At 37.2% G+C, this 24,897-nt stretch overlaps 1 protein-coding gene across 1 annotated transcript; it reads right to left on the bottom strand.

Annotated features, from left to right (window-relative positions):
• Nucleotides 1-9,868: 9,868 nt before the first annotated feature.
• LOC119192051 (serine/threonine-protein kinase WNK3-like) lies at nucleotides 9,869-24,159 on the bottom strand (the record flags this gene model as incomplete). The annotated part of the gene is made up of 13 exons (XM_037445899.1): nucleotides 9,869-10,088; nucleotides 10,622-10,765; nucleotides 11,150-11,238; nucleotides 11,778-11,935; nucleotides 12,266-12,375; nucleotides 12,752-12,862; nucleotides 13,175-13,347; nucleotides 13,802-13,904; nucleotides 19,131-19,239; nucleotides 19,589-19,679; nucleotides 20,026-20,166; nucleotides 20,722-20,853; nucleotides 24,035-24,159. Coding segments are annotated over 13 exons (1,691 nt in total), but the record flags the coding sequence as incomplete, so codon positions are not given.
• Nucleotides 24,160-24,897: the final 738 nt, after the last annotated feature.

Below are 24,897 nucleotides of genomic sequence, written 5' to 3' on the forward strand. Positions count from 1 at the left end.
ATAATATCTACCCTGTATTATAATATACTGTCCCACTGTTGGGCACGGGCCTCGTCTACTATTGAGAGGGATTAGGCCTTAGTCCACCACGCTGGCCTAGTGCGGATTGGTAAACTTCCCTGGAAATTCCTATAGAGAACTTCTCAGGTATGCTGGTTTCCTCACGATGTTTTCCTTCACCGTTAAAGCAGGCGATAATTCACAAAGAATACACACATTTCTTTTTTTTAGTAAAGTCAGAGGTGCCTTTGGGATTTGAACCTGCGGACATTCGTCTCGGCAGTCCGTTCCTCAGCCAACTAGGCTATCGCCGCTATTACAATTCTACGTACATAGTCATAAAGCTTGCGTATACGAATGTCCTTCATAAATATTTCAAAGTGGACTGATATCAGAGACTGAATGAAATTCTGTTAAACAATTTACATATCCTTGAAATACATTAAACAATATCAAAATTCATTCACCTTTAATAACCCGTTATGATGCAAATTTAATTACTACAAATTCGAACGACATTCTTATCTAACAATTTTAAAAGCGTGATGGATGGGCGCCTTACGTTTTAGTGTAAGGCAGGTTAAATTCAAATTTTATGTAAGGTTACACTGCACCGGAAACGTTTATCGAGATCGGGCCAAGGCGAATAGGTCATAAAATTAATGTCATTTGTTTGTTGAGAATCATTCTAAACACTGAAATGTTTTGTATTGAATTACTGCACGTATAAACATTAGCAGATCTGGTGTAGGAGTTTCCTCATTCCAATTACCATTTAATTGATCGATTTCTTCCTAACCGAATTTCGGCCACGGCGGCCAATCTCAACGGAGATCAGCCGAGTACGCAGGAGATATTATAATGCGTGTGTGTAATACACAGGTGCACCTCCATTCCTTCACTCTCATACTCCGGTGAGACGGCAATCCGACATGATCGGAGAGAGATCAGGTGCAGGAAAACTTTACCTTGTAATACTACAAACCAAAAATAAACTTGAAGTATGTGCCTGATATAAATTGAACATTATTTTCGTATATTTATTCAAGTATTGTTTAGCTTAATTGACAATGTATTTCCTGTACGAATAATGTTCCTCTTAATAAAATTTACACTCAATATCATGAAGTATTTATCCCGCATAGACATTTCCTGTGTTGGATATAACAGAATTGAGGAAACCTGTGAAACAACGATAAATTCACGATATAGGGATTTACCGGTCTCCGAAAAGGCGGTATTTTTATGCATCTACACAGACCTCTCTGGGATTTGTGGAACGATTTGCGTGATATATACAGAAAAAGATTTCCTAATTGTCTGATTGTCTATTAACAGCTAAAATAACTATACTGGTGGTGGTATTATTAGTGCACGAATAAAAAAAAAATACTAAGCTGTGTGCAGCAATGGACTGCATTTTCTTCCGAGATACTTTAATATAGAGTTTTATGACCAATAATTGACTTACTACAATTTCCTCCAAACTGAAACACAACAGTCATATCACACTAGTGCTTGGCAGCAGAAATAGACAACGCGGCGATGCGAAGTGCCTACTGCCGTATGACATACCTATCGCGAAGTAAATTATTTAGACAAATCAAAACTAACCTCATTTCTCAATCACAGAAAAAAATCAACATTAAAATCTTTAATCACAAAAAAACATATTTAAAAATCCAAAAATTGCATTATAACAATACTTAATAAGTTTTCGTTAAACAAACAACAAACGATTCGCAAATATATCCATTCCAAAACAACTTTCTTTAAAAAGACTCGAGTATTTAGACCTTCACAAACAATTTAGCAATGTCTTATCCGCGAACGCTTTCTTTCAATACCATGCCGAGACTGAGGCCTCAATAATCATCATGGAATCACGCGAGGTCGCGCCTGCAGGTCGCTGAAGGATGTTGGTAGTCTTAACTACCGTCACCATGGTAACCGTTTGCAAATCTAGCTGCACACGACTGTGGATCGATTGGCCGTTGCACGGGTCTCTTGTAAGCACCTTAGTTAAAGGGTTAATTAGTGCTTTTATAGGTCATAATGATTATCTAGGTAAAGTGTATTTTCAGGAAAATCAAAGTCCCAGGAACATTTAGAATTATAGAAATCGTCGAAAGTAAAATCTTCCCAACACTTTGGCTATACAGTTATTTTTTTTACTAGTATGACCAAACGCGGCAACCATCATACACTGACTTAGAGTCATTCAGTTATACAGTATCATTTTGATGCTGCTTTACTAAATGTAACCACACACTTATGTTTTCAAAAATAACACTTGACAATAAGTAACAGGAACTGTACATGCTAAATAAAAAAGTGCAAGTTTCAAACACAATCAATAAATACTACTTAATATTTTACGCTCTAATGCCTCTACCACCAGTATAAGTGAATACATCGCAGCGGAACTTTTAATCAGAAATATACTCGTGCAGACGCTGTATTTACACTAAACTCCAAATCAAAAATCTTAAAAGTAAAACTTGGATTTTTGGTGAGAATATGAGTTATAATGGATGAGTTCTGGCACAATGTTAGCTGAGGTAAAGCTGTTTAATAAAATACCTACCATATTTTTCCTTACACATAAAAAAAATGTGAGAAACAATATATTATGTGCTATGACTTCGCCAAAACACTATACCTTATATAATTACAGACTTCAAAATAAACACGGTACTACCTTAATAACTGCCAAACAATGTCTGCATTAACTTCATTAAGATACTAGTTTTGTATCACAAATATTTTTATGTTTATCTGATAATGAAGGCAATCGCTGGCACATTATTCTATTTTCCTTATCTACGTATACAATTTGATGTGGTTATCGTTTTAAATAATACGTTTTAACATAATTTAAAAGAAAAACTCATGATAATTAAGTATTTTTTATAAACAAAAGTTTATTCGTACAAAAGCACAAAGAAAACCATCATCATCATAATCATCAGCTCCTTGCAGTCCACTGCTGAACATAGGCCTTAACAATTATTAATTAAGAAAACCTTCATTAAATCATAAACCTGACAAACAAAATACCAAAACTCAGACACTTGGTCCATAAATGTGATATGTGAAAAGTATTTAAAACTGAGGGATAAAAATTAACACCAAGAAATGGTCTTAAAAACACCTTTAGGTATAAGTTGATTAACCATCGTTTTCAATGAAAGATCCCAAACTTAATGTTCGATCCAATCTCGAGAATGTAACAATAAAAAAAAATAAAGTCAAATTGAGCACCTCCTCCTTTTTCAAGTCGGTTAACAATAAGTCATTTGTAGCATATCAAAATACTTAGTTCTGTTTGGTCCATTTTGCACCTGGATCAAAAAGCTATTGATATCGTGTACGGATAATGGCGCTTTACCTCTGCCAGCAGAGGGATAATAAATATTTAAAATAATGATTAATTTTGTTCTGCTTCAGGCCTGTTTCACAAGTTCCAAGTAATTTTTATTTGACAGTCATCCTACTAAACAGCTAATATCGATGGTAATCATTATATAATAATATTGTATAGATGGTACTCATCATTTATTTGGGAATATCGATTAGAGTGTGACTTTTGTATTTGATTGGTTTATACTTTCATGTGAGTAATGTAAATGTAATTTACTTAAAAATTGCGAAACGAGCCCTTATTGTTTATATTAGTATTGAAATAAAGCCGCGAAGATGATGTAAGATGCGGGCACGGCTACGGAATAAAATGAATGAGGTGGGAGATGCAATATTATACTCTATATTTAGTTATATAGTGTTTATTTTATTTTCTATGCCTTCATTGAATTTGATTTTGATATTTCTCACAGCGCTCTAGCTAATTCTTTATGCTTTAGCCACAAACGCAAATATCATGAGAATAAACATTGTGTTTAAATGCACGGCGCCAGAAACGCTCTGACCTCGTACCGAGAGAAAATAAAAAACTAATTGTAATAAATTAACAAATTGATTATTTTTTGTACCTGTTTAACAAAGTCCAGACTGCGTGCTATTATTTTACAATCGACTGCAAAATTATTATGATATTTTATTCATGGTATGGCAAATAAAATTAAATGTACTTCGATACGTTTTATCTAAAATTAAATTCAAAAAAAAAAACGTTTGTGAGCAAAACTCTCGTCACTTGTCGCCGTCGTGTGAACTACAGTGAACCTGCCAGAAAGTTCACTAACACAATAAAAACCAGATTTACTCACCGCATTCTAATCCAATGAATTCAACAATAAACACAGTCACCAAACTTTATCCTCTACGGAAATTTTACTTTGAAAAAACCTTCAGCACTTCCAAAAAAAAACAAAACAAATTTAAAAATAGAATTAACAGAAACGAACACTATTTTCCCGTATTCACTATTACTTTCTCGAACGTTCACAAAAACACACAGGCCGCATGTTACTTTAACAATTTATTCGAAAAACATAACAATAAAAATAAATAAATAAAATGAAAAAAAACATTTAAACAAAAATGAAAAACAAGCGCCACGCGTCGCAACGCATTCGAACACAACACAATGTTTACTGACATAACGCGATGTGTTTGCGCAACGTAGTGAGTCGACAGTACGATATCGTGTTTATATTGCACGCGACCCCCGTCCCCGTCGTCACACTCCGTTTTGGTCATTAACCGGTAGGTCATGGACATTCAAATCCGCAAATTTGAAAAGGTGCTACTAAATATTTTTGGAATTAATAAACTATGTTTTTAAAGATATTAATCGACGGTTGAAATGCTAATTGACTTAAGCGATATTTTTTTGCAACACTAAGTTTCATACGTATTTAAAATCAGCACTTTTTTGTTTTTTATACCTAATTAAAATTTTTCGAAAAATAAATGTCGCTTTGTTAATTAGCCTTTAAATTGACGATATTTAATAATTTCAATAAAATAACAAGAAGACACTCCCCGAAATAAAGCTGTTTATTTTCATTAAAATTATGTGTCCAACAATAAGTAGAAAGAACAATAAACGTGAAGTCAATGCCATGGTCTACTTCATTGCTTATTCAATGCTAAAAGCTCCGTTATGATACGCTCGTTGACTACCAAACCTAGTTCCCATAATAGTGCCATTTTGACGTAACATTTCAAACACGTTGCACGTGTATGGTCTGCATGAACCGGAATGCGGCGGCTTTGGTTTGATAACATCAATACAAATATTAAATGACCTTCGCGTGTACTGCGAATCGAAATACTTTGGACTGTATTTTTAATTAAAACTGGGTTAACATATTTTATTAAACACCTATAATCCGTCTGCAGTAATGAAGTTAATATATTCACGAAGGACACATGAAACTAAATAGGAATAATAAAAATCATGACACTATTTTTCCTACCTTCCTATTACGCAAATTATTTTTAAACAGGAAAAAATTTAGAAACTGTTGTTTTCCTGTTAAAATGTATAAGATAAACAACACTATGCATTTATATATAACTAGGTATTACTCGCGGCTTCGCTCGCGTGAAATCATTTTCCGCTTCAAATGTTCTTAAAACACTATACGACGCCAGTGCAATCTATTAAAAATCAAATTAAAAAATTCCATTATTTTCCATCGAAGCAAATTACAGGGATAAAAAGTAGCCTGAATTAATCCCAAAAATGGTCTAACCGTGTGCCTAATGTCATCTAAATCCGTTCAATTGTTTCTACGATTACTTCAACAAACCTACAAACATGAAAACATTTTCCCAAAATTACTCATTAATAGTTTACAAGAATCAGCCACTTATCAGCTTATGTAATATTCTCTATTTTTAATACATTGAACAAAGTCGCCCTACTGCCGTACTGCGCATACGCGGCACGGTACGCATCACAATTGCAATTACGATTGCGTCAGCGCAATTAATCGTCCGCGATGAGGCGTGGATACATTATCAAAACTACTGAACCGATATCGACGCGTTTCTATCGTGGGTGCACGTTTGAGGGACTATTTTAAATGATGACATACAAAGATTTCTTGAGAGGTTCTGAGGGCGGGGTCGAATCCTGCACCCAATTGACTATTTCGGAATGAAATGACATTTCTTAAAAGAATATCGCTGAACAAATATATATTTAAAAAAAACAGGAATAGTGTTACCTCTTTTGAAGTCCATTAAAGAAAACATTGCAATTGAGGCATGTACTGCTATCAAAGGAATAGGGTGGTAGACTTCCCAGTTCAGTATTTATGTATACTAAACCTGAAGAGTTTATTTTTTGTCTGAACGCGCTAATCTCACAAAATACTAAACTAATTTTGTTTTTTTTTCGCTAATAGCAAGCTACATTACACCCAAATCCTACACGGCCCTTATTCTCTATCCCGCACTTTATTTTAACAGTGCGTAACAAGCACGTAACACAACGCATCATGTTTAGGACTATAGAAATTTGGCTTACAGAATACCATTCCACGCACATTTCTCGGAAATAACATGACACGGCCGCGTTACGCGTTTACACTATCATACAGAATAAGGGCCCAGGCTACTTTCTATCCCGGAAAACTCCTATACGCGGACGTAACCGCAAGCAAAATCTAGTTTAATATTCACGATGCCATCCCACCAGCATTCCAATGGAAATAGGTCTACAATTTTCGAGTGCACGCCGATGGCTACATTATACAAGAATCGTAAAATCGTTATGTATTTAGCAACATAATTGAATATCAATTCGTTGGCAAGCAATGCATTTGAGTTATCGCTAAACGTTTTCAATCAGAGTAATACACGCTTTTAGGTTAGATAAGAGAGGTAAGCTTGTTGGCTTTACGCCATGATGGATGTAATTAACTCGTGTTGCTAAACATTAAAATGGATGTCGCTCGGATGCAGAATAACTATTTTTATAATACAGTTGTTAAGTGGTGTGTGAAAACTAAACGACAATTTTATATCAGCTGCTAATTACTGATAATAATTCTGAAACTTTTAACATGGCGGCCGAAGGAAAGTCATTGTTTACGAGCAAACGGCTCGAGTGATAGTAAGCGACAAGACCGCTCTTACACTATAGCAACGCCATGCAGAATGACAAAATAAATTTAAAGTTAATATTGTTTGACAATAATAAAACCGTAAGCAGGCCAGCATGTTTGTGTCGTGTGGCGAAGGATAATCACTCGTCAGTCTGTCCCGCCCTCACGCCCACCATTACAACTCCTGTTAGCCAGGATCAGCAGTGGCACGCATTTTACGACACTGAGCGGTGAAGCTCGGCGAGTCTCAGGGAACACTAATTTGTCTATATCCCGCAACGAAATCAATCAAATAGAAAGATAGGCAGAAGTTGGAAATATTAATTGTCCACTTCCCTCCACAGCAAAGCGGGAGACAAAATGAACCAAGGAGGCATTTTAACCCAAGTATAGGGATGTTTACAACAAGACAGGCCAGTTTTAAAGCACCACGGATAAAAACTAAACTAAAGTCAACCTTCTATCTGGATCCTAATTCGCTTACAATAATGCTGTGTAGGCACTTTATTTAGTCAAATATTTTTCTAATTCAGTTACAAGTATATCAGCCATTACCATATCTCGTGCGCGCAGTGATATTCGCATGGCCTAGTATGCAAATCGGAAACTTGCGGCCGACAATACGATTAGTCTGCTACCAAAATACTTTCCATATTTTAAGGGCTATTTTAGGTTAGCAAAGTATCTATAATGGTCTATTATTATAAATGTAAAAGTGTGTGAATAAGTTTTAATTGTAGAAGTAAACACTGAAATTCCCCCTCGAGTAAGCGTGAAGCCCCTAGTAATGCTGCCACTGTGAATAAGGAATATTAAAACAAATATCTTGTCTCTACACATTAACCATGGATTATGGTGGACCAATGACACCCTCTCAACCTATTACGCCTTTCGATATTATTATAATGCAAATAGTATGCATCGAGATAAGAAAAGTGGGACAAAAAATCCATCGCAAGTTTTACAATAGACGGCCTTGGATCGAAGACAGGCTGTTCCGGCCATTCAAACTGATACCGTCGTTTCTAGTAGAGTTTTTTATACAGACAAGGGAAAATCACCCCACTGCACCTGGCAGTAAGCGGAGTGGGGTCCAGTTACAATGTGGATTATCCCTTGCCAGTCGGCACAATTTTGCCAGTTCGTTTAAACCGGATATACACAGGGTGATACCGGAACGCGACACACATTTATTAACAAATTGGATATAAATTTAATGTCTAGATTATAATATTGGCAAGGCTAGTTCTTCGCCTATATTATCTTCCAATTAATGAGTACTTCATATTACTATGATGTTACACACAATAATTATTCCGACATGAAATTCTTTAAATTTTTCAAAATTGAGTTTTTTAAATTACCAGATTTTTTTGTCTCTTTGTTTTGTATGTCCTACTATTACTTGACATTGACAAAATCACCGATAAATAAACAGCGGCAGCCATAATATAAAAGAACAAGAAAATGATTTATTATGTTTACGCGAATGTTAGACAGTAAAATAAAAGTATGTCGGGGCTTCTATCTCGGTTTTTATACTATAATCTTCTCGCTCCTAATTTTAAGAAGAAGAAAAATAAATTCTTTACTCGCAACCACTGCTCTTAGACAGCAAAAAAGCTACATCATCGTACCATCACACAAGAAGCTTACCACACTAAAATACACTCGAAAACTCAAACACAAAACACGAAACACACCAAATACGATAAACAATCGAACAGAGTGTACGGTCGCGTGACAGACTCGCGTTTCCATCGCGCCGACGACGGTCGCACGACTCCAGCGGTTCGTTAATCAGAATTTCATGCAAACAGTATGATCATATGAAAAAAAATATACGTATCGACTAGTGATGGTATATTTAGTGTTGTGTTTAATTACGTAATTGTGAAAATGTTGCCAAATTTAATTACAAGATACACATCGTTTTGCTTACTGGCAGGAATGGTGATCGATAATTTAACTATAGATACAGAATGTTTTATTTTAGGGACTATGGAATGTGTTCGTGTTTTAGAGTACAGTAGTAGTCATGACATTTTAAATTGATTTTAATCATTCAAATTTTATCAAAAAACTTGTAACAGAAAAAAATAAAAATTCGCATTAAATATATAAAACGCATGTGTTGTGACGTCACCGGCATTTAAAACCAGGCGTGTGAGGAAGACAACACGATATTTTGTATCCAAGTTTGTTTATTCACAATTACGCATAAAATAATAACAAAACATACGTCTAATTATGCCAATATCTACCCAACTCTAGCAATGTGGCATTGCTTTGAAACAACAAGTGAAATGTATATAATTTTTCGTTGAACAGAGCACGATAATCGCGTGACTCGAAGTTGAACGCAAGCAATGTTGTTTCTAGGAATAACTATTACAAAATGTCGAGTTAAAATATCATTTCGATTTATCGTTATTTGTAATTTTAGAAACCAATTTGTTTGCCGAAATTATTGTCTTGTTTGTTGATGCGTTAGGTAGATTCAGTTAATTAAAAAAAATGCCAAATTAGGGCTGTATGTGCTATAGAGTCGTAGCGGTATACGTATAAGATTTAAAATAACGCAAAAATCTAAAAATGTCTAGAAATTTGAAGCGTATAAACAAGTTTCCAGAGTCTATTGTGCCCGTAAATTATATACATATGTTATAATTTTTTTATCGCCCTAATACTGAATAGACAAATTTATCAATCGCATTGTATCATTCTGTGCTTGTTGGAAAATAAGAAAGACATCGACCACCGATGGACGTTCCTCATTTTAATTGTTCAAACAGGTCGACTGACGCCAGTTCACTTTCAGTCGACACTTTATCTGGACTCTACTCAACTTACCATAGGGGTCACATTGCCATGGCAGTATACACAGCACTACTCACTGACCTGTTGAGGCTGATGAGCTGCGACTTGAGCAGTTTGAAGACGATGCGCGCGTCCTCCTCCATGATGAGGCCCGCCTTCGCCATCTCGTTGGCCACCTCCTCGCAGTCGTCGTTCTCCACGTCGAACTCGAACTGGATCGCCTCGTTCTCCTTGTGCGTGTACGATCTGAGTATAAGAGATTTTTATTATTGAAGGATGAAACTGTATGAAACTATAATTGAAATACCGACATAAAATTAGGGTCTTGTGGCAATAGATTTGGTGGTCTTCATTATAATAATAAGTTTATTGAAAAAGTAAATGTGTTTTACAGTTAAAAAAAAACAGTGGTATAACAAAATAAATTTCTAAAAACAAAAATAAAGTATTTACCACGGGTACCCAAACTAGGCCTGTACCTTGGGATCCCATTAAAAATTAAACATCGTATAATTTGTAATTGCTTGGTGAGCATTAATCTAAATCAATAAAATAAAACTATTGACAAGATAACTTGTTATAAGAGTTTCTATGGTCGAAAAAATTGTGATTAAAGTTTATCTACATTAAGCAAATTTAATATGTAAAGAACCATCATCATTTTCGCACAAAACAAAATGCCATTTTACGTGAGGTTTCAGAATGGCCGCCCGGTCTAGATGACCTGTAAGTACCTTACACATAAATATTAGTATTAACTATCATTAAAAACCACGTACCGTTTCTTAGGATCGATGATCTTGAGGCGGAACTGTATCTTGGTGATGTCCGAGGAGGTGACCAGGTCGCGGTCCACGATCTCCAGCCGCAGCCCGATGTCTTCGCCGAAGAACTCGTGGTTCAGCAGATCTTTCACTTTTGGCCTGATGTCGACAAGTCATCAATGTACAATGGTAATTTAAATCTATACTAATATTATAAAAATTAAGTTTGTTTGTAGGTTTGTAGGGGCTTATCTTTGTAACTATTGAACCGATCCTAAAAAATCTTTCACTAATACGTTTTTCCCGAATAAAAAAATCTCCCGAGCGGATCCGCGGGCAAAACCTAGTATCTTATAAAACAAAAGTAAGTACAAGCAATTAGACATTTCAATTTGGTGAATTGTAGACATCAAACGTCATAAAATATCGATTTCAAATCAATTCTAAGATCAAATCGATTTTTTTCTTATGCTATTTATGATTATAGTAAACTTATAACTGAACTGTTGTTAATAAGTTTTCGATATACGTAAGCTATCTCACCTGTCAGCTTTGTTCGGCCGTATGCAGGACTCGATGATCTCCCGCACTTCCGGTATCGTCACCTTCTCCAAGCTCTGCGGCTTCACGCCCTGTCAACAGAACAGTCATATGAAAAAAAAAAGTGTGGGTTTAGTCATAAACTTTGATTTTGGCGGCAAAAATTATCTATCTACGGTTGGAGCTCGGGTTTTTTGTTTAATGTTTTTTTTTGTATATTACGCAGGCGTAACGTCACGTGTGCATCCGCGTACGCATCACTCATAACATAACACGTATACGCCGCAGGCAACTTGTTAAATAGATGAATTCTTCATATATGCATAATGATGTATGTATGCCTTATCTATGTTTCCATCTATAGCGTATCATGTTGTTTATGGTATTCTTTTTTAATTAAAACAATTTGGTTCGTTCATTGTCTCGTAACACGTTTTATAACTTATCACGTATGCTGTTGCTTGCGACAGGACATTTGGAGTTTTTTTTTTCGCATCCAAAAATACATATGGCGAAAAGTATGTGCATTGGCAACACCTCTGCATATGCCTTCGGGACAAAATCTTGATGTATTTTGTGTGTATAACAGTGTAGAGTTTATGGAGAGTACTCCAGAGTGGTAATAACTCACCGACACGACTTTCTTGTATATCTGCGCGGGCCCGCTGCACTCGCTGTACGGGTACTCCCCGGTGGCCATCTCCAGCATGCACATGCCGAACGCGTACACGTCCACGGACTCGTCGTAGTGCTCCTCGTACATTTCCGGCGCCATGAACTCCGGCGTGCCTGTGTTAAGGACATAACCGGTAATGTATAACAGATTTTTTCTAAGCACGTAAATACGACATTTTAAGTGGTAATAGCTTATTTGAGTGAGGACTGCCAAAACGAATGTCCGCAGGTTCAAATCCCAAGGACACACCTCTGGTTTTTTTTTTTTTAAATATGAGTATTCTTTATGAATTTTCGCCTGTTTTAACGATGAAGGAAAACATCGTGAAGGAACCTGCATACCTGAGAAGTTCTCTATAGGAATTTTTAAGGGTGTTTTAAATATTTATATTTCCACCAAAAATTTCTTTTTGTCGATAATTATTTTCGTTCAATATAACTCACCAATGACAGATTTTGCAAAACTCCTATTTTTGAGTGTCGCTAGTCCCAAGTCGCCGATTTTCACGCTGCCAGTCGTACCAGTGATAAAGATGTTGTCGCATTTCAGATCTCTGTACAACATATAAAACAATATATTTCGTTAACTTTTCCAGACGTCTTTGTTCGCGTGGAAGGCATGACGATTTAGATGAATTGATTCTGCAATATATTCTTATATTTACAAAGAATCTGCGTATTGTTTTCTTGATTTTATCACTCTGCGTATTGTTTTCTTGATTTTATCACTCTGCATATTGTTTTCTTGATTTTATCAAACTATAGTCGTGAACTTAATCATTACAGTTTAAGTCAGCAAGGTACACATAGAAGGTTCATATTAAAGTATATATTCTCTCAACATTTTCGCGAAAAAGACTTTCATAAAGCGGCATCTACACTTCAATGCCTAAACTACCCATAACTTCACTTATTAAAAGATGGCATTACCTGTGTATAATGGGCGGAGTCCGCGAGTGCAGAAAGTTCAGACCCTTCAGAATCTGTCGACACCATGACTTCAACACCTTCGGGTAGATCTTTTTGAACCTTCGTAGATATCTGGAGATAAAAACAAACAATATTAGAAATATTTAGTAATGATAATAATAGTGCATTGGTAATAATCGAATGGAATGACAATGTTATCGATAAAGATATTAAATATCGATTCAAATACCTATTGAGAAATAGACTAATATGTCGAAAAACCTTGAAAACATTACATAATTCGCTAACTTCCGCTTTTCATACATACTCTTAAAACAATTTTTTTTAATATGTGAACATACAACATTATTGACACCTACAATATAACTGACAATATATTGATGTATAATGGCATTTAACATATACTATGTGTAAATAGCTCACGCTTTCAGCGTCCCGGACAGCATGAGCTCGGTGATCAGCACGATATTCTTCTTCTTGGCCACAGTGCCCTCCCAGTAGTTGTAGAAGCGGACAATGTTCGGATGTTGGAGTTTCTTCAACATGTCCGCCTCCTCTCTAAACCTCAGTCGCTCGGTTTTGTTCAGTTTTTTCTCCTGTGAATCAGTATAATAGTGGAACAAGTGGCCATTGTGGTTTTTTATAAGGTCACTCGGTGGTAAAATTTTGAGCTTGAAGCCCAGTAAACAAATAAGTATAAGTATAAAATAACCTTTATTCTTACACACGCACCCGCCTTTTATTCTAGATTTATTTTCCGTCGTATATATTCCGCCCATTGATGTGATTGCAGATTCAGGGCTAATAATGAATAGAAAAACCTAATATCATAGCCCGACCCAGGAATCGAACCCGAGACTTTGCAATCGAACATACAACTTCGCCACCAAGGCAGTCAAATGAATTCTGCAAAAATTATATATTCAACTAAGCATTACATAGACAGTTATCGATAGCACAACGGATATATAAAAATATTGTGAGGTCTTCAAAAAATATTTTACTAAATGCTACAGCCGGGTATATCTAGATATAGTAATGGTGACGTACCAACAACTCGCACCAAGCGACGGCCACACCGGTCTGCGTGTCCAGCCCGTGGTACACGGTCTTGAACGAGCCTCTACCAACCTCCTTGTCGTATTTGAAAAACCTGCACACATCAATATTATAAACAATCAATTAAACAGATAATCATCTGTAACTAAATAAAGAGCTCATGATACAAAAGTGGCATTTTTGTTGGTATGGTCACGTGTTAAGAAAACCGCAGTACATCGGTGGCAAACGCCTTTGCCTGAACGCACCAGGTGCACGTTCCCAGGGACGGACCAAGAAGCGTTCTCCAGGAAGATATGAGAGTAAATGGTCTCACTGAGTAGGGTGCAAAAGACCGGGCGAAATGGAACGATCGCAGTAGGAAGGCGGACACCTAGGCCGGGATAATCGCCAAGCAGAGAAGAGGCAGAAAAATGGCATTTGTACTTTTTCAGAATTAAAAGTAACCTATATTTAAATTTATCTATCTACTTGTATGTCAAATTGCATCCAAATCCATCCACCCGTTACTGTATTTACTTTAACGCATTTACAATTTCTACCCATAATTGTCAACGTATGTAAGTGTGTCGCGTTCCGAGATCAGCCTGTGTATATCCGATTCCTGCAGGCCGGCATAATTGTGTCGACTGTCGAGGGGTAATCATCTCTCATCACTCGACATTCTATTGGACCCTACTCCACTTACGATCAGGTGCAGTGAGGTCACAATTCTCGCCCTTATAATATAGGAAGTAGGTATTCGAATAATTCAAATAACAACTGGACTTTTATCAACACTAGCAGCATATCATTTAAACTCCATCTAACGGATTTTTTTTGAATAAATAATGATTATAGATATGCAAAGGCAGTGAATTAGAACTCACTTGATTACGACATCTGTTACAATTATCCTAAACTACTTACCCATCATTCAAAAACATAAATGTATACACACTGAAGACAAACAATATAGAGGGCGCTATAAGCAAAAATACTACTGTTTAAGTTTATCGCTGACTCATTGAATTTAAGACTAAAGATGCCTGTAATATGTGCTGGATGTCACATGAAAATTCCAAACAGAAAATTCATTGCCTGCTATCACTGCAAATCTACATATGACTTGCAGTGCGGTAATATCACAGATAAAAAGTTTAACTTGATGACCGCTGAAACCAGAGCCACTTGGAAGTGTCACAACTGCCGCAACAATCAATCCAAAATTATGGACATTCCTACACCTGTACGCAACGGGCAAACTGCAATAACGAACACACACGATTCATCTAACTCCTATATAACACTTCTGATATTAAAAATACATCCAAAACTAAAAACTCCACGCCGCAGGAACACCACAACTCACCTCCTGGAAGCATTTATGTGACCGAGGATGCCATGAGAGACTTATTCGACCATTTTAAGACCGACATTTGCAAAATTATCAAACAAACCGTCACTGAAGTTGTTGCAAGTAAGTTCATTGACATATCCCAGCAGATTAACGAATTTAAAGAATCCTTGTCTTTCTTCAACGATAAGTTCGAGTCGGTTATGACCAATTTACGAGAGAGTACTGCAACTATTGATAGATTACAATCTGACAATGCTGAATTAAAATCAACCGTCAAAGATCTCTCAGTCAGATTAAATTTAGCTGAACAGCACCTTCGCGATAGTAATGTGGAACTGCATGGCATTCCGGAACACCGTGGGGAGAATTTAGTTAACTGCCTCACTCAGTTGTGCACTACAGTAGGCGCTGCTGTTACTGAAAACGATTTTACGCAAGTCACCCGCGTAGCCAAATTGGACAAAGATAGTACAAGACCCCGAACAGTCATCGCCAAACTCCGTACTCCACGTCAGCGTGACATTATACTAGCTGCGGTTTATAATTTCAACAAGAAGAATCCAGAAAGTAAACTAAATTCCCAAAATTTAGGCATCGGTGGCAAAATTTTTCCAGTGTTTGTAGCTGAGCATCTTACACCATCTAACAAATCTCTACATGCTGAAGCAAGAAAAAAAGCTAAAGAGTCAAATTATAAATATGTATGGGTCAGGAATGGTCGCATTTATGTTCGTAAGGACGATACATGTCAGGCGTTGCTTATTCGTAGCACTGAAAGCATAAAGCTTATAAAGTAATTTAGCTGATTCAACTTGTTTACCAATATTCTCGGCAAATGTTGTTGTATTTTTATTTTGATAACATTCACAATATATTACCAAAACATACGGGGTATGAGGACAAAGACTGATGAGCTCTATAATAATATTCTCTTATGTTCCTATGATGTGATCGTATTTACTGAAACCTGGCTTAATGCGAATGTGTATAATAACGAATTTATAGATGCTAGGTATATCGTATATCGCCGGGATCGCCTCTGCAATGTATCTAGTGTTACAAACAATGCCAAATCCAACTGTGTTCCTAAGCGTGATGGTGGAGGTGTTCTTATCGCAGTATCACGTGACATAGAATCTTGTAGACTTTCTAACCATGAATCTGCCTGTGAGGATCTGTGGGTATTGTTGAATATCAAATTAAACAATGTGTTTAAAAAAATTGCTCTATGTGCGGTTTATCTGCCATCTCCACCAATCTTGGATACTCAAACAATATTTATTAATAGCTTGAGTGATGTTTTTAATTATTTTAACGATGTAATTGTAATGGGTGATTTTAATCTTGGTCGCATCCAGTGGAGTAGGGATGAGGATGCTGGATGTATGATACCTTATAATTTTAACAGTAAAATGGAATGCGATCTTATTGATTGCATTGCGTCAAACGAGCTGCAACAATACAATCATATAACTAACAGTAATGGTAGGATACTCGACTTGATTCTAAGCACAATACGTGATGGCAAGGTAGATAGACCACTGCAACCTCTCAGCAGACTTGACGAGCATCACCCACATGTTTTGTATAGTATCACAAATACTAGGGCAACAAGTCTACACGACAAGTATAAAGCTAAATATAATTACTTTAAAGCAGATTATGATTCTATTGTAGACGCGTTAAGGATCACGGATTGGCATTTTGAATTTTCGGGCTGTAGTACAGTGGATGAAATGGTATCAAGATTTTACAAGATAGTTAGGGATATTATTCAGAAATATGTCCCAATGCACTCCATTAGAAAGGCGAAGTTTCCGCCATGGTTTACGTATTCATTAATTAGAATGCTTGCTGAAAAAAACAAATGTAGGTCAAGATATCGTAAATATGAAAACCCTCGCGATAAAATTGAATATGAACTGATTCGTGCTAGATGTCATAAACTGATAAATCAATGCTACATTGATTACAAGCTCCGAATTGAATTAGCTATAGCTAAAGATCCTAAATTATTTTGGCAATTTGTGAAACATAAGCGCGGAAACAATAGCTCCTACCCTTCGCGGATGCACCTGAACGATACCTGGGCTGAAAGCGGATCCGATACTGCCAATCTGTTTGCGTCACACTTCTCTTCTATATACTCCCACAACGGCCATACAGATTCAAACATCTTGGATAGCGCAGGCTTAATTACTGACTGTGTTCCGTCTATTATAAAATTTAGTACCAAAGATGTTTTTCAAAAATTAAAACAGCTAAATGTGAACAAAGGCGCTGGACCTGACTCCATTCCACCGATATTTTTAAACGTAGTGCATCTGGTTTAGCTATACCTGTTACTGTTATTTACAATTATTCACTGGAGAAGGGTACTTTTCCCACCGAATGAAAAAAGCGCTAATCATTCCAATATTTAAAAAGGGAATTCAGGACGATATAAAAAATTATAGACCCATTGCAATTTTATCTTGTCTTTCAAAATTGTTTGAATCGCTGTTGCAGCCAATACTCGCTCGTCACTTTGAAAAATACCTATCGCCCCACCAACATGGCTTTAGGCAAGGTCGATCAATACAAACGAACTTAACTTGTTTTGTCTCTGATTTGTCCCAAGAAATAGACAAGGGTCACCAAGTCGATGCTATATACACAGACTTTAGCAGTGCTTTTGATAAAGTAAATCACTCACGCTTGGTTAAAAAACTGTCCACTTACGGTGTATTTGGATCATTGTTGTCTTGGTTTCGTTCCTATTTGTACATGCGTCCAATGGTGGTTGTTGTCAAAGGTTACGCGTCTCATGAGTATACTGCTGAATCTGGTGTACCTCAGGGCTCGCATTTGGGCCCCTTCTATTTATAGTGTATGTCAACGATATTACCTCTTACATTCGTCACTGTAATTATGCACTTTTTGCTGACGATCTTAAAATTTATAAAACAATAAAGACACACAATGACACTGAACTGATCCAGTCAGATCTTGATAACATCAAGTCATGATGTGACACTAATTGTATGGTATTAAATTCGACCAAATGTTCCTATATTCGGTACACAAAAAAAACGCATCCAATATTGTCATCTTACAACATTAGCAACGAACAACTAGTGATAACCTCTGAAATGCGAGATCTTGGTGTTATTCTCGACAGCAAATTAAAATTCACGTGTCACATCTCTCAGGTTGTTAATGCTGCGTCACAGATGTTAGCGTTTGTAAAGAGAAACGCAAAGACATTTCACCCTTCAACAAAGATTTTATTGTTTAATTCCTTGGTTCGTAGCCGCTTAGAATTCGCTAGTGTTGTTTGGAATCCATTTTATTCAGTGCATTCCCAACGCATAGAATCTGTACAACGTGCATTCACGAGACACTTAGCGTTCACCTCACAAGGTATCTCACACCGATGTCCTTATGAAGATCGTCTCGCTTTCTTTAATATGACTTCTTTACGAAATAGACGGAGGCAGCATGATCTTGTATTTTTGTACAGATGTCTCAATGGGTTTTCTCGGTGTGAGCACTTATTGGAGCGCTTTGGGTTATCAATACCACACCGGCTCCCCAGGCAGCCGCGAACAGAACTCTTCCACCTACTACAAAGCCGAACAAACATTGGATATCATTCGCCCATACGTAGGATTTCCGCTACCTATAATGAAGTTTGTACAAAAGTGCCAGATATTGATATATTTTTCGATTCCCTTAATAGATTTATAAAAAAATGTAGAAGTTCTTTTTAATGGCATGTTATAACATTTATATTATATTGTATTCCTCAGTTATTCGCGGTTAAGCTAAGTATGCAATTTTCTCAAGCAATGTTGTGTACATCTTTAATTGGTACATGTATTAGTTATTAAGCCTGTGTAAAGTGTATTAGACTGTTGAATATATGTACTGTTGATGTTCCTATTATAGTAAATAAATAAATAAATAAATTATAGTGCGCTAATGAAATGACATGCTCACCTGCCACACGGCGACACTCCGATCGGTTCCTCCTCATCTTCTTTATCTTCTTTGTGTTTGTCTTTTTGGTCGAGCTTCTCCAGCTCGTATATCGGTCCGTACACCATGCCTGGAACAAGTCATTGATCAACGTCAACGTTTATGGCCTCTCCGAGCTTGTGTTAGGGTCTACTGCATCATAAAGCGAAATAAAGAAGAAATTGGCCAGCAAAATTTGCAACTATTATAACATACGTTTCTCACTAGTTGAAATTTTCCTAGACTGTATTTTCCTTATCAGGTGCAGAAGTTATTTTTTTGTGCCAGTAAAAACAGAGTAACTACACCCGTCTCTTGCGCCTCTTCAAGTTCCTATCAAATCAGACCTATAGACTACCATAGCCCTCATTCTACCATCAGCTGAACCTCATAATGGTCTTCAAGAATATAAACAAAATTACGAAATCTCTTGTACGTACCGTTCTGGGGTTCTTGCGGCTGTTCCTCGTCGGTCGCGTCGGGCGGCTTGTGCGGCAATCCCTTGCCGGTCGCTATTTCTATGTTTTCTTCCTGTAAACAATTACAAACATATCTTAAACTGACTACCACACTAATAACTAATAAACTACTCCACCTTTGTGGCTCGTTTTACCATGTAAATATTATGAGTAGGCGTAGCGTACAGCTAGGGGGTGAAGTGAACCGGGGACACACACTGGATCGTGAGACCAATTTTTTTTGCCCTTGCACCCTTGCTTGTCTACCTGTGCCACTGCTTACGAGGTTTGTCCCCCCCCCCCCTCGCACACCGTTCTGCTACTGCTCCCTCTTGATGATGAAGGAACCCTTGATGATTTCAACGACCGCCCACAAAAAACCCTCATTTTTAGACACCGACTGTTACTCCGAAACTCACCAGATCCTGTTCCGATATGAACGCGTCGTCCTCTAGCCTCGCGACGAGCTTGTTGCCGCTATCGTCCAGCTCTGGATCACGGATGGGACCCTGGCCCGAGCTGCGGCGACGGTAACCTCCCACGCCCACTGGTTGACTCGCCTGCAACATGGAAATACCATTATTAAAGTACATAATACAGGTGGGGTGAAGAACATGGATAGGTCCTGGATATTCCAAGCACTGTTTTGTTCCAATCCAAAGGAATCAATATAATTACTAGACAGACTTATTTATTTCTCAGGGTGTCGATTTTAATACAGTTTTGCGCAGTAATTTCGAGTGGATTTACTTTTTTTCGTGTTTGACCATCAGGCGACTTTTAAGTCTTCATTCATTCAAAATATTGAAGCCACCAACATCTACTGATCATAGGCATGTGGGGCATCTGGGTAGGTAGTAGCGTTTCCAAGCTTGATGCTAAGCAGCAGTATGCATGTGTTGTGTTCCGGATGATTGTAGCCAGCGTAGTTACTGGGCATTATGAGATATAACATCTTATGTCTCAGGATGACGAGCGAAGGCAGCCACGCAGTACTTATTAATTCCAAGTTATATGGTGTTCGCTTGTTTATGGGCGGTCGTATCGTTTACCATCAAGCTAACGGTATGCTCGTCTAGTCAAAAAAACACCCACAACTTTCACCATGTACTGACCACGCTGGTGGTGAGCGAGTTGAGCATATCAAACGTGTTGCTCTGCTGCGTGTGTATGATGGCGAGCGCGTTGTACGGCCTCGGGCCCAGCACCGGCGTCTTCATCACACCCACCTCGCTGCCGACCACAACCTGAGAACAGACATGCATCATCACCGCTGTGCCGACTCTGCTTGTGGTAGGATATATGCATGCGTCCACCGTACCAAACTGTACTACCCTCCACAAAGGTCCGTACAAATGTCACGTTCTGAGGTAAGCCTGTTTGCAAAGGGTAACTGACAGGCCGGCAAAATTGTATCGACTGGCAACGGATAAACATCTCTCGTCACTCGATACTTTATCTGGAAGCAACTCCACTTACTATCAGGTACAATGGAGTCATAACACAGACGCAAGGTTTCCTGGCGTTTTCTCTAGGGTCTTCTTGATTTATAGTTTATTTTTGTTTTAAAGTCCTGTTATTTAATAATGCCCTTTTAGTCATAATAGACATGAAAGCCACGGTGTAGGGTCAACGTTAAATCCTTTTTCACAGGTTGCAGGAAGCTATTTATCAACTATTCCCGAAAAAACCCAATGCTAAGAATCATTCTACTATTTTCAGCCCACACCGGTAAGGTCAGCACAACACGGTTTTTTTATGTGTTGCAGGAGGCATAGTTGTGGTTTTGGGTCAAGAGGAAATCAAATGATAGGAAAAAATGTTAGAAATATATGTGAAAATATTATACTATGATATAAGTTTATATAATATCCGTAAAAGCAATGATAATTTATTTTAACCATACAATTTCTATTTTTTAACAGCATGTATTACTTGATAAGTATTACGGTACATCCTGTATAACCACAAGTCAGTTATAAAAAAAATAACAAACCGGATAAATCCGGAAACGAAACAGTTTATATCAATACATATGCGATTAGATATTTAAGGAATGACGCCGAAATAGCTAGACCGATTTAGATAAATGTCGAGTGTTTGAATAATTCTAGCAAAATAAGATAAAGTATCTCAAGATTTGAAACCGATTGGCATTATTGAGCTTTATAGATTCGGAAAGAATGTGTGTTTTATTTTTAAATATTTATCTCGTTGCTATTAACTGATACCTCATAGTTTCGACAGTAAAAGGAAAATACTATAAAAAAAAACCTTTCATAAATGTGATAATTTATACTAAAATATAAAACTGAAGAATTTGTTTGAACGCGCTAATCTCAGGAATAACTGAAACGATATTTCAGCTCAACATGTACAATAACTTCAGTTTTATATTTAAGCCATAATTAACAGCCTTTGGAAGTCCACTGCTGAACGTAGGCCTTCCATAAAGATTTCTGGATGAACCCATGAAGCAAACTGCATGCAGTAATATGGATATAAAAATAGCGCGGTACCATTTTCTATGCTAGCATCAGTTTCTGAGGTATGCCACTATGTAAACAGATATAACGAATGGCTGTAGGTTAGGACATTCTTTTCGCACCTCCGGGAGTGCATTGTCAGACTTCATACAAGAATTTAAAATTTCCACGTAGGTAATATTTTCTGAGTGTGGAATTTTTTAAGAACAATAATGTGCTTGTATGTACATTTTACTATTATAAAAAATGGTCTAATCTTTTCTATTTGGTTGTCAAGTTAACACAGCGAGGAAAGGAGATAAAATGATAATACGACTCAGAGGCACAGAGAATGTCACTCTACAAACCAACAGAAAAGAGACAAGTATTTACTGCACAATCCCTTGGCCTGTTTATCTTCTGTAAGGATATTGTCTATAGTATTTATTTATAACTAGCTTTTGCCCGCGGCTTCGTCAGCATGAAAAAAATATTCGCAATAAATATTTACCCAGTATAAAAAATAGCCAACAGCTACACAACTATTTGTGAAAAAAAAAATCGGTTTAGTAGTCCCTGAGATTAGTATATTCAATCGAATAAACTCTTCAGCTTTGTAAACAAATATAGATTGATTAAAAATTAAACGCAATATTCTTGACAATGGTACTTATGACTGCGGCATGCTTATTCCAATCGTACATAAACTCAAATTACTGTGGATACATCTCTACCTATCCCCCGGCGGGCGAGAGCTTATATAACGTGGAACATTTCCACTGGCATACGGCGCACAAAGACGTACGTTCGTTTGTAACGATGGTTTTCCGCTGTCACATCCTGTCGGTTAACAAGGCGTTTAGAACGCTCAGTGTAATTTCATTACAATTGATTTCGCTTTGACAATTTTGTTTTACAGCCGATTTCAATAAACGATCTCAATTTGTAATCTTTAATCTGATTGCAGCATGAACTAATAATAATAAACCATTTTTAAACGTGTCAAAAAACTTTTGTTCTGTTTGGTAATTTTTTAAAATGACATTTAACAATCTATATTTAATACAAACGTTTTAGTCAATATTTCACAAGTAGCTCATCAAAATCTTTTCTTTTTGTATCAAAATTCTTTTCATTACAAATTGCACTTGTCTCGAAGTTTAGACGAAACTAAAAAAATATGAAAATTAACTTGTTTACGTCATAGACCAACACTATTATTTTCTTTTTTTTATGTAGCTCGACAAGGTAGCTTCACTGCACTTCAGGTTAAGAAAAGTAAAGTCCAAAGAAAGTGCCATCCGGCAAAAGATACAGGCATCCCCAGACGGTAGTGTAGTTATATCAATAACCAATAGAGGCGAAAATTTAATAGCATCCTGCAAATTGGTTCAGATAGTTATCACCAAAATTTATAGCCTAAAGTTAATCTGCTTAGCATCTTTCAATCTCTAAAAATTCCGGCACCATTTTAACTAGTTTCATACCAGCCAATTCAATATATGTACATATAGTATAGTTTCGGTTACCTAGAGAAAAACAAAAATGCATGAACTTTAGGTACAAATGAATCTGGCGTCTATGCTATCTGCCATCAACCTGAATCGAGACTGATGTGTACGACATTGCAACGTAAACAGTCCATTTTTCTAGTTTCGTGTGAATAAGTCAAGAAAAAAATATTAGATGCGCAGAAGATGCGGGAACTTCTAATCAGTCATAACTCATGATGGGGCATAAGCGACATTAGCGTCATCACTATAAACACTTTTTTTTACAGCACTAAAGGACCTTCTTTTAGGGTCAACACCACTGCTTCGCAGAATATCAATGTCTGTTCCAAGTTTCTCCCCTGTCCTTTTCCCTTGTTTTCCTTAGTGTAATAGATGTTCATGAGCGGTGGATGTCACCTGCTATCAAGCAACCCACTTGCTCATATGCCGATCTCTAAGATAAATGGTACCTTGAACGTCTTCTCTTTCCCCCGTGCACGGTCTTCTCTTTCGCCGGTATAACGGTGGCTGACTCCAAATGATGCGCCGGCGGCTGCGATATCGAATGCCCGTGGCTGTGTAGGCCTGATGTCATCTGCAAATATAAACAGATATATACATTCTATAAATCCCATGATAAAGGTAGCAGGAACACGCTGGATTCAGGCGGCTTTCGACAAGCCCGTCTGGAAATCTTTGGGAGAGGCCTATGTTCAGCAGTGGACTTTATGTGGCTGATGATGATTATGATAAATTCCAAGTATGCCTTTAGAAGAGAACCATCTTATGGTCTTTGCTATATTTCTTATTTCATATACATTAGTATTAAAAGAGACCCGGCTTGTCGCCTGCTTGGTTGCAGTGTATATGAGCCAAGGACTGGGAGGTTCTCTGTTTGATTTCCAGGATAAGAAACATTGTGTAAATTTTTTCTTAGGCGCTTCGCCCAGGGCTGAATCAACTGATATACGAGTTAACGTCAGCCAGTCATTAAAATATGCAATATTGTTTCAGCATGGATAACATTTGTCTGATGAGATAGGTACATATGAGGGCATATGTTTGTGAAGGAACCGGATATTAATCGTACGCCATGGCAAATACTGCACCCATGGTGCACACCACCTCACATGAATGCACAGGTGCATTCTCTGTTCCTTCACTCTCATAGTCCGGTGAGACGGTTATCAGTCATGATCGGAGAGAGGATCACACAGGATCTTGGGCTATACATTATTCAGTGGTATGAGGGTATCACATCACCAACTTCCTGACTCCGAGTTCCGACGAGAAATTTAAGGCGGAAAAACCAATTAATTTTTGTCCCGATTCC

Source organism: Manduca sexta, unplaced genomic scaffold (genome assembly GCF_014839805.1).
Source record: "Manduca sexta isolate Smith_Timp_Sample1 unplaced genomic scaffold, JHU_Msex_v1.0 HiC_scaffold_2294, whole genome shotgun sequence".
Taxonomy (NCBI): Eukaryota; Metazoa; Arthropoda; class Insecta; order Lepidoptera; family Sphingidae; genus Manduca; species Manduca sexta.